Raw genomic sequence first — 17,055 nt, forward strand, 5'->3', positions numbered from 1 at the left:
ATCAGGTTTGATATTTGCTGTTGGATGTTTCTGTTCACATGGATAGGCCCGTGAAGGAATGTAAGTAAATCTCACGCTGTTGCCACCACTAGACGGCAGCAGATTGCTATTGTAGTGTCGCAAAGCAGTCTTTTCCTGTCGCTGACTCTATAAACTCCGTTTAACGCTAACTGATGAAACTTAAAATTATGTATTATATTTCAGTTTATTATCCTGCTTATGCAGTTGCCTTACTCTTACCTCCCTTGAACAAAAGGGAGATCTTGCTCTTCCTGCATCATGTGTGCTTGTTTACACAAATACTATGCCAGTTGTGTCTGCCCCAGTCACTTAAAATAACTTTTTTTTTTTTCAATTTTATTTACATAACTACCAAACAAAGGCATTCTGATTCTTTGCTGGATTTAAGTCCTTCGGAATAAAGTGCTGCCCATTATGCTGGAGTCTTCTTGGTCTGCAGACACTGGGCATTGGTGTGAAAATAACCAGTGCAAAGCAAATCAAAACAGGGTTTGGCATTTAATATAATAGTCAAATGTACAGTATTATTTCAGTTGGACATGCATGCAAAAATCATCTCAAAAGTCCCATGTGAAACCAGCACAAGACAATATACTTGACTACAGTTTCAAATGAAGAATTTTTTTACACTCTCATATTAAGTCACACGACATCTGTTAAACACTTTTATGACCATTCCCATTGCTCTTGCAATAAATTTATAATTGGTTAAAATGTGTTTCATTGACACAAAGGATGAGCCAGTCAGACAGTTAACAGTTCGGACTACAATTTAACCTTTAATGCACGTAAAATGTGTGTATTTGCTAATACTGTTAAAATACTAGGTCTTCTCTTTATACAATACCAAATGTGTCATTTGTCATAAAAAGTATCAAAATGAGGGAGTTTTTCAATAATAATGATGAATCATACAATTTCCTTAAATAAAATATGCTCTTACACTTACTAAAGCATTATAAAGAGAGGAACTGTAATATTAAAAAAAAATACAAAATACAAAATGGAGGATTCAATCCTCTTTTGCAGACATTTTCATTAGAGACATTATGACTGCTGTGACCATTGTGTTCAAAGTGCATTCTTGTCTATTCAGGTTATTTAAAGACAATAAGTACAAAGCACTGATTGCGTGCACAGGCTGGCATCTGAAATTGACGTGCCACTCTTTTTTACTCTAACAGGTTTGCCACACCTTTAAAAAAAAAAAAAAAAAAAAAAAACAAACAAAAAAAAAAACAAGTGAAAAGATTTGCATAGTCAGCACAAGAAAGAATATGAAGCAGGACAGGTAAGAAGTGGCATTAATTCCTTGTGGTAGCTCTGCTGTCACAAATCAGGATGCCGATTGCCAGCTAACGTTACTTAACAACACACAGATTCACAGAATTATTACACTTTGAGTTTTAGGTATGTATATGTGTCATCATAGAATGATTGTCTATTTCAAACAACACCTTTTGTTAAAAAGGAAAAAAAAATTACTAGAAATTACTAGCGCAGAAACAAAAGTACTGTGAGGAGTTAACACTGAATTGTGATGATTGTCCCTTATTACAGCTGAGGGAGAAGTGGTTTATGAGGAAGTGCTTTAGATTTTGGGGTAGAAGCATCAGAAGGTGCTGAATTCATAAGACCGATGAATAAAAACTTAATGAGTCCTGCAACTAAAACACATAACAATATTTTTCCCCAACCTCACCACGTAGCACACACACACCCTGCAGCTTTCTTAGTAAAAGAAAACAAAATAACATTTTGACTTGTGTATTTATTTCTGTTTTTGGTATTTATATCTTAGTATAATTCAACTGTAGACATCCTCAGACCATAAGACGGTGATGGAGTTATGGGTCTTCGATGTCCAGGAAATCCTTTTTGGGCGGCGCAGCTCCTCTATACCAGGCACAAGAGTCATCACTCCTCTTGACACAAGCATAGTGTTTGGCCAGCTCTCCGTTGACTGTCTTCTCAATCACCCAGTCCGTCCACAGGCACTCAGCTGGGGTGCTGATCATGCAGGGGATGGAGGTGCAGTGAGTGATCTGAGGATTGGAGAAGAGACCAAGATCAGCAACGCTGATCAACAACAAGCAACGCATCTTTCAAGATTATATTACCTATTCCACCTTGTGGAAAATTCTAGTTTAACCACTGACTATCCTTTAACTTCTCTACCTTGCAATCACAGCCCACTTCATAGCGCTGAACCAGGCTCTTCCTCTGGGTGTCAGTCAGGGTATCCCAGGGCTCAATTAATTGGCACAGTGTGACATGCATCTTCCCGTCACTCTCCAGTCTGCCTGCAGTGGAGGAATAGTGAAGTAGAGGTAATGAGATGATGTGAAGACTGAACTGAAAGAACCATATTTATTTTATTTCATAATGTGTGATTGCTAATGCGGTTGCATTATACCTGTGATAAGATACTCCTTGCCATTAGTCTCCAGAGTCACTCCACACACTGCAGAGGAGGAAGCAGTGTAGATGGCATCAAAATTCTGGTTTGGTCCTTTGAACATCTGAAATTTCAAACAGGAAAAAAAAAAAAAAAACAAAAACTCAAATTCATATAGGAATTAAGTTTATACCCAAACATAAAATGAGAATTAAAAACAACTTCACACCATGTACCTTGATCTGTTTGATGTCATACTTGATCTGTTTGATGGGGTTTCCATAGATGTTGTTGCCAACGTCAATCTCCTGCTGTCCGACCACCTTTGCCCTGATAACTGGAAAAAAGACAAAACAACCCACATTTGTATTCTTTGTGTTTGAAGGTAGAGTTTCACAGTAAAACACTATTGTCATGTAAAAACTGAACTCTATCTGGGTCTGTCTGTGTCTGATCTAAGCCCTGCCCACGTTTGGCATGCCGGAGTTGGCCACAACACATTGCTGCGGCTTGGATCTGTGGAGTTTGCATGTGCCAGGTGCTGGGAAGACAGAGAGGCACATGAGTGTTTCATCAGCTGCAATCAGAGGGAGGAATGTGTGCTGCCTGCTCCCAGGCTCCTGGGCCGACACGGGAGGAAGCCAGTCAGCAATCTTTGAAAAGCTGAACTAGAAACGCTCCCCTCACCCCCAGGCCTCTCTGCCGGCCTGACTCTCTGTCTGGATAGAGGTGCTGACATGCAAATCAACTTCTCCCTCTCTCTCTCTCTCTCTCTCTCTCTCTCTCTCTCTCTCTCTCTTCGTTTGCAGCCTTTTCCCTTCTCTCTCTCCCTCTTTCTCTCTTGCACTCTTAAGTTCCAGCTCCCACATTCAGAGAGGTTTGGATGGGGGGAAAAAAAATATAACAGTTCAAGTGGAAAAACATTATCAGAGCCATACGGATGAGCCTTTGAGCTCAAATACTGAGTGTTCAACAAAAAATGACTCATGTGTTTCGCAAACACTGCTTCTTTCATGTCAATCCAAATGTTGAAGTACATTACTGCATGTGCCAGTGGTAGCTAAATACCTATGGATTACTGGTATCATGTGAGTTTCAGTGATTACTGTAAATTCACATGACTACTCCAGTAAATAAGGTTTACAAAGATCCATTCAAAAATCAAGCTTTTAAGTAAAGGAGACTAGCGAGAGGGCTAATGTTAACCAGATGTTCCCTCTGGAGTCCCACTTCAAGTCCTCTCTTTCCCAAGGTGGCAGCTACTGACTGCCTAAGACCATCATGGGCCTGCTTCCTTACCAAATAAGATCAAGCCTTTTTTTTTTTAATTTGCTTTTTATATGATGAAGGTATGAAGCTGCGAGCCATATGCGCCCTAATTCGATGACAATAGAGGCTTAGAGAACATCTCCTTTTAAGGGTCTAAAGAGTCGACCTTTAACAAAAGGAAAACAGGGAAAAAAGGAGAGTGTGTGCACAGAAGGAGAGAGTGATGGAGTGATGAGGATGGCTGCACTCTGCAAACAGGGTAACAGAGGAGAGAACCGTCAGGGACAGCAGTCATTTTGCAGAGGCAGCATTAGCCCAACAGTGTCCTGTGCAAGACAGCTCTTCAAAGCAATACTGAAATACTGACACAAACATACAAGTTGACAGGGGGAGGAGGAGTTTCAGAGCACAAGAGAGAGGGGGGGGGGGGGGTTGTTCCTAGCCAGGAAAATGTGCAAAACACTGAGACCGTGCAGGCTGCAAGCTTTTCTGTGTGCTGCAGAGCTGCTGTCAAGTAGCAGATAAACTGACAAATGGTTTACATGTCGTGATTTAGAATGACAAACTTCACCCAGTGATAATCTACACCAGTCAAGATGTTTCTGGTTTGCATATCACAAACTCCCTCACACACTCTGAGAAAGTCTCCAACTTCTCTGGCTACAAAGTGGATTAGTGGTAATCCCCTTTGCCTGAGTGTGCAGAATCACACACAGATCACTTCTCCTTCCACTGGTGTAAAGTAGGGCAGGTGAAAATATGCACAGTATGTAACTTATGTGAACGATAATATATAATTTGAGCACTGGGGCTTTAAAAACAACTTTAGAGGGGTTAGAGTTAGCTCTTTAAAACGCATTCAATATGCTAAAGATAAACTCATTATATGAAGAAGATGCAGATTAAAAGTGTCCAAAACAAGCTTTCATTTTGTCATGCCAACTCCACTGATTGCTGACTCACTGTTATTGCTTACAGGGGCTATTTGTAAGTTTTCTCTGCCGCCAAATGTGGTTTCTTGGCGGCAGCTGGTGGTGGCGAGTGTCGCTTCACAAGATCTTAAGCCATCGTTACATTTACAAGACAAGAGGTTATACGCCCTCTGAGCAGCCACGTCTTTAGGGCAGATCGGAGGCTACAGTGAGTCGCTATCGGAAAGTGACAAGGCAGGCCGGGGCTAGCCGGCTGGCCGAACTTCAGCAGAAGGAAAGACATGATAGAGAAAAGCGTTAACATTAGTGTTTCTTTCCGCCGGTGGAGACAGCTCTTGGTGAGTAAAGGAATGAGGTTTGATGCTAAATGTTTATTCTAGACTCGTAAGTAAACAGCTGTTAAAGCTAACACTGGCCATGTGGCAATAGCGACACTTACAAATAGCTCCTTTAAGGCAGCTTAGTGTGTGTGTGTCCTAGTTAAAGTACATGAGAGAAATAACTTAATTTTCTGTCCTGATATACAGTGTATACCTAATTCTCACAGGACATGAAGTTTACTGGAAAAGGCCGACCAAGCCCCAGGAAAAAAAAAAAAAAGTTTCACAAAAGTGGGAACTAAGAGAACCATCTAATTGTCTAGTTACTCAAACAATAAACACATTATTTTGTATGTAGTGTTGTGGTCATGGGAGTGCTTTAAAAAACAAGGAGAAAGGGAAGAAAGCAAATGCATGTCATGTAATTGCAGGGCCTGTACATCCATTTTCCTCACTGAGAAGCCACAACACAGTCCTGCTTTGAATGAGTAAAACTAAACTACAAATTCAAAGCGACTCCGCTGTCTGCTGATCCCCTCCAAGGACATTCAGATTAATCCGCCATTATCCTTTTGTTTTCTTTAAAAAATGGAATTGCATGGCGTTTAAAACCTCTGTTATCTTCCTTTAGCCTAAATATGCCCATAGTTTGTCTTTCTGGCACCCAAATTATACTCTTAATGTTATTTATGATGATGTACAAATGTTCTAGAGATGAGTTGCTCTGCAGTAAATTACAAGTGACTTTTGCTTTAGTGGGCACATTGAAATGAACCTGCCGGACAGATCGATCCAATGCATTATGACCAGTGATGCTGGAGTTTAAAGCAGCTGTTATGAGATCTTGCACACACTCAGTCTGGCTCCGAGGAGAGAAATCTGGTTTTAATGTCAGCTCTGTTTACACAGCTTGCAGGGCTGTGTTTATACCGGAAGTCACGTCAAAGCCAGCTTTCCTTTCAAGGTCTCAAATGATTCGCTTTCCCTTCTTCACAAAAAGCAGGTATGCTCTCTGTAATCACCAAGAATTGTGAAATAAACTGCAAATACATAATGAGCACAGCATATGACTGTGCGGCATTCCTCTGCCTCAGCCAAAGACCCGAGGGATGGATTTCGATTTATGAGGAAAGATTTTTTTATTTTGTTCCTGCTCTGTCTGTTTTGACAAGATAAATGGAACTACGTGTTTACAACTAAAGCTGACCTGGTATTTTCTTTTTGTGTACAGGAATAGAGAGAGAAATGAGCCAGGGCCTAGTAAAATAAAGTAAAAAACAGTAAAGGAGGACTGTAAAACTAGAGTCTGCTTTGATCCGACTTTTAGATTAATGGTTCTGCTCTGCTCTCCACTTCAACTTTCCATTAGTATCTTTCAGAGTATCTGCTCCGACCACTGTTATTCACCATAACTTAACTTAACCTCTCACACAAAAGAAAACTATATGCAGTGGATCGACCTCAAAACAGACATGTTGACACGTGACAAAAAACATTTACTGTTCCTGTTTTAAAGAATTGCACTTGAGACACTGAAACTGGAAGCTACTACTCTTCTTCAGTAATTTTCTGTGGCCTCCAGACACTCTAACTGACCCTATATCTGTGAAACTTAAGTAATACTTTCACACTAAGCAGAGGTTCCTCAAGGCAATGTCTATATAGAAACAGCAAGTGAATATACATAAGTTTCACAGATGACACAGTTGGCAACTGTCTGCAGTGTAGAGGACAGTGGACTAGAAGCTATGATCAAGATAATTTGGCTAAACTGAAAAAAAGCATAAGGAGTTAAGGTGGAGCTACAATGGTAGATAATGACATTCATTCTGAATGTTCCAACTCAACATAGGCCTACTATGTTATCACTCTACAAATTCATCCACCCAGTCATTCTCTATCTTTATATGCAAATTAATCAGAAAGATCCGTCTCTGAATTTTAGCTTTGGTAGTGCAAGTTCACAAATGCCGACTGAGCTCTGCTGCGGCAAAGAAACTTACTCTTTAAATGAGTGACAGTCTTCTTAAACTGCTTTTAACCCACTCTTAGTGACAGTTTGATATGGCTATCGAGACTCCTGGTGAGGCTGGAAAGAAACCTTTTGGCTAGAAAAGAAGAAAGAAGATCTCCTTCACAAAATATTGGTTTGTGTTGGTGGGAGGGTCTATCCATGGTGCTGAAGCAGGGGCACTGGGGGTTAAGGTCATGTTAGGACCTGACCTCAAAGAGTGATGAAATGAATCAGTCTGGAAGTTCAGATGAGTATCAGCACCTTCAGTCTAGGTTTAAACAATCCACCGACTAGTCAGAGCCCTGCACACTCATACCTGACCAAATGACTGAAAGCACATCCAGACTTAATCTTAAAGGCTCCCCTTTGTCCTGTGGAGCGAGGAAAATATATGAAATGATGTTGTCTTCAAAGTAACTGTCACATGAAATAGAGGGTAAACCTATTTGATTCTTAACTTCCTTCACTCTCTTTAAAATCATCCCAATGAGAAGGTTAAAGGAACTGTTGAAAAAAAAAAAAAAATCTGTCCTTTACAGTAAACTCCCCAGCAGGATAATGTGGTTTCTTCACCCTCCAGTGCCATGGAATCCAATGGTAAAGAGAAACCTTTGAATAAGTCAGCTTCTGTAGACATGCCACACACTCAGCCAGCTCACAAGCAAGAAAAAAGACCCTCAGCAAAGCCCCAATTTAAATAGCTACACAAGCTGGTCACTGTTGAGAATCTTGTTAGCTTAAGACCTATATTGAAAGCAGCAACAAGCAGTGTTTTGTTAATAGGTAAAATGAGAGGGAAACTATCTTCATGATCTACGGGCAAGAGTAAATTAAATGGCCATTCAGCAGGATTTTGACCAGTCATCAGTTTCACAGTTTACTCATAAGGATGAGTGGGAAAAACTACCATTTACCTTTTTTTTATGATGTGAAACAAACTCCACAAATGGCAATTAAAGAAGTGTAAACAATAATGAAGAGAGCTCTGATCACCCGGATCAGCAACAGGCACTTATGTGGCAAAAGTCTGTATCTGATTGGATCCCTGATTAAAGGGGGGGAAAAAAAAAACCTTAAGCAATGGTGTAAAAAGTGTTAAGATATTTTACTTTTGGGGCTTCTTTTAAACAACAAAAGTAGGCTAAACTAAATCTCAGGATTGAAGAGTATGAACAGATGATTAGAGAAAAAGAGAGGAGGGCAGTGGAAAGAAAGATTGAGAGACAGAAATTTCCATCCTCCTCCCCCTGTAATTGTAAACATAAGAGTAGGGCAAGTTTCCCTCTCGGTATTAACAGTTTCTTCGACAAAAGAATACATGCACTGATCATCGATATTGACTCTTCAAACAGGCAATGACCAAATGCCGCTTTAAATTCATTCATTTCAGTGGGGGAATCAACTCACCGACGTCTGCGCTGCAAAACGCCTGCTGAGGATGCGCTGGGGAGCAGCTGCAGGCTTCTGCTACTTCTTCCACCCGCCAAAGAAACAGGATGGCCAGTGTGAAAAAACAACTGTTCACCGCCCAGGTCATCTTGGAAAAATGTACGCTGCTTAATTAAAAGGCAAAAAAAAATAAAATATATGAAGGCAGTTGTGCAGTTGAGAAGTCCGGTGTGCCTAAAGGAAATGAAAAGTCCCCAGCTTCAAGAGGAAAAAGACGGTCTACTTGTCAAACTATGAGATGCACAAGGTATGCGAGGGAGTGGACTCCTGTTGAAATCTGCACCCTGACACCTCCTCTCGATCTGTTTTCCACTACCGTCAGCCGTGTTTTATTCCTGCGGGCTACAGCAGACTCCTCCCCTGCTGTGGTCCCAGCCAGTGAGCGCAGCGGGACCGTGGAGGTCAGGGGCTCCCAAAAGTTTACGCATCCACCCACAGACCCCGCCACCCTCTGTCACAATCATGTCGCATGAAGGGGTGGATAATTGTTTTCATCCCGACACATGCAGCTGTTAAGTCACCCTCAGCCCAACACACACTCACACACATGCAAACTGTTCTTCTCTTTTCGTGAGTCGAGCACTGAATCATTTCCTAACACCCCCACAACTTTTACCTTGACTTTCCCCACATCTGAATCTATAATCCCCCCAAATAACCAGATTTAAATCTGATATCAACTTCACTTATAACCTCACATAAAAACATAACCCTTAACTAATGAAACAACACATGAGACTAACTTCGTGAAAGTGTGGAAATGATTTCATTATGTGTAAGGTATTTCCTTATCTTATTATCTTTAACTTGGGTCTCACAAAATCAGCAGACAACTATTCTGCGGTTTTGCCACTCCAACATCACTATTACAGGGAAATTGCCATGCTATTCTTGTAACGGATCCTCTGGGGACTGTGGATGTGCTAAGTGAAATTCATGACAAACTAGTCATGGATTTCGATTTGTGTGTGTGTGTGTGTGTGTGTATGTGTGTGTGTGTGTGTGTGGAAATGTTGGCCTAATGACTGAGCAAATGGAAAGATAAGGGGGGGGGGGGGGGGGGTGTCACCAAAGTCAGTAGGGTTCCATTTCTAGAATCCATGAACATCCGCATTAAAATTAAAGAAATAGTTTGACATTTTGAGATATATACGCTCTATGGCAGAGAGGTAGATGAGGAAATATGAAGCTACTGTCTGCTACCGGTCGCTTAGCTAAAAGATTGGAAACAGAGTGAAACAGCTAGTCTGGCTCTGTCTCAAGGAAACAGAGCCTGCCTACCTGCATGTCCAAAGCTCACCAATTAACTTGTTATGTCTGGTATCCTGAAGGCTCCACTGAGGCAACAGAATGCTATCAGTCTTATTATCAAACTCTCTGCTAAAGAGCAAATACTGTAAGCGTATTTGCCAAAATGTCAATTATTCCCTTAATGGAAGTTAGACTAGTAGCTGTGAAAGTGTACTACCCTGACCTCTGACCTCTATCTTACCTCCATCCTCAGGCCTCACTGACTGTAGTAATAGTAAAAGTGTTCTTACAGTACTTACAGTATTTCACAATACTTGTGGCATCACTGCTGGTTGAACAATTTTGATACAAGCAATGATAAAGTTTTGTTCTTCCCTTTATTTGTTTATGGTGTGTGTGTGTGTGTGTGTGTGTGTGTGTGTGTGTGTGTGTGTGTTTGCGTGTGTGTGTATGTGTTTTCTTAATAGTTTTGCAATATAATACCTGCAATAACAGAATTGTTTGGCCAAATGGGGGCAGAGAACATATCATCATGGCCAACTTGTTAACAAATAGTAGCTTAGCTTAGCTACCCAGCAGTGACAGAACAACGTTGACATTCATTTTGGCTCATGTTTCTAGACACCTGATGAATGTTAAATCACACTCTTTTAGTTCTGGTTCGGTCTCTGTAGGGAAATATCTGGCTCTTTAGCTGCTAAATATTCCTCTTTGTTCATCAGCTAGTTGCTAATTGGATCTGCTTTATGGTGCTTAGCAGGCAGCCTAGCGTACAGTGGGTTTTTAGAGCTTATTTGCTCCTGTTGCAGCTGAACACAAAGCTGTGAAAGTGGAGAAAGTGGCACAAAACACTGAAGTTGTGGGCTGGTGCGGTTAACCAATGAGCTGGAACTCATTATAAAATTCAACATTGTTGAGGGGAGCTTCGGATTTGGATGATAATTCTCTGTAGGTTCATTACTATACGAGGGACCCTGTCCTAACCCTGCAGGCACAAAGCTGGTCACCAACATCTGGTATTTGGCTGAATGTAGGTTGTGACATTCAGTACCAAAATTCAATGTCAGGGCAGCGTCTAATGCCAACATCAATTTGATGTAGCATACTGAAGACAGCTGATGTTGATATTCTGTTGGTTTTACGTTGTGTTGTTACGTAATCAAATTCCAACGTCTTCCAAATGTACAATGCCAACGCCATCTTGACATGTAAAATACCAACATTCTAGTCATAAGGAAAACCCAACATCTGTAAATCATCACAATGTTAATTAGCCAACACTGGGTTTTGATGTCATCCCAATTTACATCTCCAACCAAAATTATGTTAGATGTTAGAGTCATTAGAGTCCAACATCTCTGTGGCATTACATTGATGTGCAGTGCCTGCTGGGTTTCACGCTGTCACATTGTTGCCACATATAATAAACCAGATACCCTCTTGCAGTGGGATCATAGCAGCCATGATACTCATCAACAGTGTTCAATAGGTGTGACTACACTATTACACAAGGACTCCGTACTCATAGGTCAGACCAAACCTATCTTTGAACTCTGACTTCATTTTGATCTCAGCTACACACTTGTAAAATTTCTCACAGTATCTTGTACGATGTGACGCCATCACGGTGACAAAATTTGTCCACAGACACATAAACACTCGCCAAGGTAGTTGTAATTCCCGCTACAGTAGGTGTGTTCAGGAACATAGTTTGCCATAATGACACACATAGACTCACAAGATGAAAACAATCCCAACCCCACTGTTGCGGCTGGTAAATATCAATTATAGCTACTTTAAACATTTATACTAACAATAAGTCACAAGTGAGTCTGGTGTGGGTGTTGCTGAGTAATCCTCAGATCACACTGTATAGTTACCTGTGGCTTGAATTCTGTGTTATGTTTGTACAGTCACTTTCAGTAACTATTAAAACACTTTTTGTGACACATGAAAATAGTAAGTAAGAATGAAGGATGAGTGGAGGAGGTGTGGCGGGATGGAGAGAAGTGACATCATCCCCTTAAACTTAATAGATTCAATCTGGCGGCATTTCCCTCAGTGTAAGCTTCCCAAACCCTCCACCCTTCTGTGAAAGAAACATTATGCTATAGTCAAATTCTTAAGTTATTTCTTATCCTTCACTCCTGCATAAAAATAGATAGCTCTTCTGTTGGAATGTTCACCACTGCAACGCCACCTCAGGAAACTGTGGATCCCGAGAGCTCTGGGTTTGTGGCCTCACGTGTTGATTCTGGCTTAGAAGGGAGAGATCACAGTGAGGGCATGGTGTGTTTGATGATTAGAGCTGATGATGAATAATGAAGAGGACCAAAGAGAGAGAGAAAGAGAGAGAGAGAAAGAGAGGGAGAAAGAGGGGGGACTGTATCTGCTGTGGCTGCCTCGCTCCCTGACATCATATTTGGCCACCGACTGTTGGTCTTTGGCCACTCTGGCAAATATTTCCACTCTTTTCCATAGTTGAGCATTTTTGCCTGGTTGCTTTTCCACAGGTCTCTGATGTCTGTGTAAAAACAGGCCGGGAGAGAGAGAAGGAGCAGAGAGGAAAATGGGACACCCGATTTCATGTCATATCTGTAGTGACAAAAGTCTCCTGCGTCTTTTTGCTGAAGGGAAATTAAGACATTCATTCATCTTTACCTTAGGGTCAGAATGATAAGGAAATTTCCACAATGTTAGAAATTTTGCAAGCCTGTATGACTCGTAAGTGGAAAGTGGAAGTTACCAGACACAAAAGACGTAACAGCAACAACAACACAGATGTTGGGTGTGGGTCAGCAATTAAGACACATGAAAGGAAGTGACACATCCAAAATGAAACTCGTGGAAATATGCTACCGTCTCTTTCTGCAGTTTACCAAAAAGCATCGGAGGAACAGCAGACGCCTTCTTCTGGGCAAAGTCTGCCGCCCCCTGTCCAAACAGTCAGTTTCCTTTGCACTGAGATGCTGACTGATGTGGCGGGCTCTGCTCAGATTGTAGCCGTGCCCCCAGCTCCTGGGCATATTTCAAATGACCTCACAGCATGACAATTCTCAGCTATTTCCTACTCTACAACTCTCCGTTTAGAACTGGGGTTTCCGTTTCCAGTTAAGATCTGGATTATTGTATCAACATTTGGTTTTAATTTGTTGAAAGAGGGCAAAATTGTCAAAGTGCAATGTAAGCAGCCCCCCTGTGTATATTACCCACTACAAAAGCCAAAAGGGGCTTAGGAATGGCCCGAACCTCTACCCCCTAAATTACAGACTTGCAAGGCCAGGAATACTCTTAAAAGGAAGTGCCCGGTAAGGCAGAAAAAGAGGGTCTCATTGTGGGAACTGGTGGGTGCTGCGGCAATGACCCACATCCTCTGACTCCCACCCCTTCTGTCCTGTTGCCCACACAGATCCCATATGACCTGACCACCACGTAGCTTTTTTGACTATCTATCCCCTGATGCATGTCCACCTCCTCCACGTTACCATCTTTGTTTTGATGTGACCCAGCCACGGCCCAGTGGTAATTCCCATCATTTTCCATTCATCAGTCCAGCTATTCATTTTTATTGGTGACAATGTGAGACAGTGAATCAGCATTACCAAATTCGCTTGAGGGACAGTGAGGAGGAGGAAAACATCTGCTTGACAGACCAAAAAAAAAAAAAACAACATTTAAGTCCCACCATTGTTCAAAGTGAATGGCCTCTTGTGAACACCATTTCCCATAAGTCCTAGACATATGCGCGCTCAACATCGTGGCTTGACAGATGAGGCAAGTCTGTGCATTGCTACCTCACAGCAGAACAGAGACGACTAAACACTGCAGAGGTTTTTAGGCAGTGGAGATTACAACTAGAAAGTGCAAAACTTACTTAAGATGAGAATGTTGGTGAGTTTTGTGGATATGAATGAAGCCAAGTTACAATGATATAAGTAACATGCTTGTAGTTTTTCCTGGGAGATGTATTTTTTTTTTTTCAATTGTTTAGCTTTGTAAAATATGAATGCTTTCAATTTCTTATAGAAAGTGCTGTAGTGGATGCCAATTTTTTCTCAGAATATGGAAAGTAAAGAACATGAACGTTGCTTCATAGTTCAGAAGGGCCGATGGCACATTGCAGAGGTCACAGAAGTTAAGTGAAACTGAGCCTGTGAATATTCTCATTTGTCCAGGTCATAGTATCTCAAAGGAGTTTGAAATGGAAAGCAACTGGACTTGGTTATTTGTCTAGGAAGACGTTTCACCTCTCATCCAAGAGGCTTCATCAGTTCTTTCTCGCACCTGACCAGGCAGGGTTGGACCAGTCCCAGCCTGGTCAGGTGCGAGAAAGAACTGATGAAGCCTCTTGGATGAGAGGTGAAACGTCTTCCTAGACAAATAACCAAGTCCAGTTGCTTTCCATTTCAAACTCCTTTGAGAAGTGAAACTGAGGCTTGCCTGGATGTGACGTCATGACTTAATGAAAATTGTCCACAGGGTGGTTTCACAGTTTGACAGTTACCATGATTCTGTTGCTGATGACCAGAGAGCATTGTCAGTATCTCGACTCAGTTTTCGGGGAATTATTGGAACCCTATGAGTAACTGATGTGCGCAATCGTATTTGAAAATTACTAGTAAATGATTGTACAACTATTTCCCCCACAGCACTACAATGCCACTAGTCTCTGACTAGGGTTTCTGGGGAATCACCTGGACAGCAATTTAAGCAGCAATTTGGTGCTGATAAAGCTCATCGCAGAACTGATTATTTACTTATTGGCTGCTTTGGGCAACATGATATTGCCTATTTATGGATCAAAAATGTCTTGGAGCTGTATTCCTGTCCACCTGACAAATCTAAGTCCAGTATTCATTCACACTGCAGAGTTGGTTAACAATTGCTTGTGAACTCATCATTATTGTGTTGTACATCATCACTGCACATCTTTGTTGACATGAAAATATTTATAAGTGCAGCTTTAACATCCCATACTTTTTAAATATATCATGCCAAATTCAAATGAAATGGCTATAAAAGGAGGTTTCCATTTAACCGTGTGATAGCGCATCTGTAAAAAGAATCCCTGCCTTAAGACTTAAGTACATCTTCCTCCATACATGAAGACTAACTTGACCCCCACATCACCCAGCATTCCCACTAAATACAAAGGGAGTCCCCTTTGTCTATGAATGAACTAAAGGCTTTACTCTGCTACTTGTTGTTGTGTGTTTTTGTTATTACAACACACTTCGTTTTTTTTTTTTTTCAACATAAGGGGAAACTGGGAAATTTCAGAAGGGCATCAGGGTTCAAGTGGTTAAATGAGAGTTTAAATCATTGTTCATCCACCCACAAAGTATAATTTCAAAATTCTGGGGCAAACCAAGAAAATGAAGTCTGTCCTAACTTGAGGGGTTTATTTAGTGGGAAAAAAATGACACAACAATGAAAACGCAGCCAGATATTACTCACAACAAAACAAGTCTACCCTGTGACGAAATATCTGAACGTTCCCCCCTGATGAACACATTACTTTACATTGAGCTCACAGCCTGACATGAAATTGCTTGTGAATGAAAGCACTCTCTCCTATGTGAAAGCAAACCACCTCTGTGAGTTTGTGCAAGACTGAACCATGAGTGCATGTGGAGGAATCATCTTAAATATACAAAGTGATCACGTAATCTTCATTACTGATCAGTCATCTCTTATCATGTCACGGTTTGGTGCAGTCACAGACAGACACACTTCCGAGAAACCGATGACTCACTGTGTATTATTTGTGGCTGTGCAGCCCACCTGCCCAGGCACGTAGGTTTGCATGTTGTTGGAGCGTGACTATCAGTTGTGTGAAGCAGAAATTCTGGAAGACCTTTCTGGTGTGTGGTAAAAACACAATTGCCTGGAAAGATTACATGATTCATTAAGAGGAGACTGCCATCATATCCTTAATCAAACCCTCTGTTAACAAAAGCCCTTTCACAGTCATTACCCTATCTGATGATGTTGAATAAAGCCAACATGTTTTGAAGTATGTTGTTCGTTTTGGTAATGCTGTGTAGAAGTGTGATGATAATGTGACATTTAATTATTTCACACAAATAGAAGTAGCCGGAACCAACACGTAATTAAAGGAGTGGTTCTGGGAAATATTGGGAAATACACTGATTTACTTCCTGGTGAGGAGTAGAAGAGAGAGAGAGAAAAAAAAGTGTTTAATTTGCTTTTTAAACATGCTTCAGCAATTACCCAGTTAGCTTAGCACAAAGACTGGCTCTGCCCAAAGGTAACAAGATCTGCCCACCAGCAAATTTAAAGGTAACTAGTTAGCACTATTTCTTAACCCATACCAGTTGCCAGGCAACCAGCAGGGACCCCAGGAAGTTACTGGTGTCAGCCAAGATATACAGTCCCTTAATAAAAATTGAATTGTTTTTGCAACACTTTACAGGGGCTGAAAGTTTTCTCTGGTGCCAAACATATGAAAAAGTCTTGCCAAGAGCTTCAGCCATTGTTGCGTTTACAATACAAGAGGCTATAATACCCCCCCGAGCAGCCATTGTTCTTCAGGGCAGACTTGATGCTACAGTGACTTGCTGTGATGAGACGGTCAAGCTGGACAGGGGCTAGCTGTTTAGCATGCTAACTTCAGTGGGAGAAAAGAAGTGGTAGAAATAGAAGCAAAAAAGGAATTCACATTTGCGTTGTTTTCCACTGCTGGAGACAGCTCTTTGTGAGTAAAGGAATGAAGTTTGAACCCAAATCTTTCCTTAAGACTAGTATGTAAACTGTGAATGCCAATGTTGGCCATGGAGCAACAGCAAAACTTACAAATAGCTAATTTATGTGTTAGGAGTGTTACCAAAGCCAGGCCTAATTTCCCCTTCTTTTCAGTCTTTGTGCTAAACTAGTTAATTGGTTGCTAGCTGTGGCCTCACACTGTTGATCTATTGGTCACTATTGGTATTGACCATAACATCTAACTCTCTTTTAAGCTTGTATGTCAGCAGAACCATTTTAGTTCCAACACTTAACTGCAAGGCATTTTATCTCCTTTTTATCATTACATTACTCATAGTAATGATGTATGCATATGAACCCTTCTTCTTCAGTGAGCTGGACAGAGGCTAAATGGCTGAGGTCACGACAGAGTATATTATTAAAGCAGCAGGGTTCATGTCAGAGTCAGTACAGTTAATATTTTGGACAGGACCAGGCAAAAACCTCTGGCAGACTTATTTATTACAATGTTAATTTGGCCCTGGAACTGAAACACTCAGAGAGCGTCCAGGAGAGAAAAGCTATAAATCAAGCTCATGATTAATCTAACTCGGCCCTGTTGACACTTGTCCTTTCATCTGTCTCATATCTGGATAAATTGTTGGTCTTCTGAGGGATAAATTGGGTCTTTTAAAA

At 41.1% G+C, this 17,055-nt stretch overlaps 1 protein-coding gene across 1 annotated transcript; it reads right to left on the reverse strand.

Moving 5' to 3' along the window:
• Window positions 1–506: 506 nt before the first annotated feature.
• On the reverse strand, window positions 507–8,707 carry timp2b (TIMP metallopeptidase inhibitor 2b). Its single transcript, XM_071473560.1, has 5 exons — window positions 8,362–8,707; window positions 2,656–2,756; window positions 2,438–2,543; window positions 2,200–2,324; window positions 507–2,066 (listed from the first exon to the last, which is right to left on the reverse strand). Exons 1-5 carry the CDS (start codon window positions 8,489–8,491, stop codon window positions 1,869–1,871), a joined length of 660 nt encoding a protein of 219 aa, XP_071329661.1. The 5' UTR covers window positions 8,492–8,707; the 3' UTR covers window positions 507–1,868.
• Between the last annotated feature and the right edge of the window lie 8,348 nt (window positions 8,708–17,055).

This window comes from Trachinotus anak, unplaced genomic scaffold, assembly GCF_046630095.1.
Source record: "Trachinotus anak isolate AG129_WGS33_773 ecotype Australia unplaced genomic scaffold, CSIRO_AGI_Tana_v1 ptg000003l, whole genome shotgun sequence".
NCBI classification, from domain to species: Eukaryota; Metazoa; Chordata; class Actinopteri; order Carangiformes; family Carangidae; genus Trachinotus; species Trachinotus anak.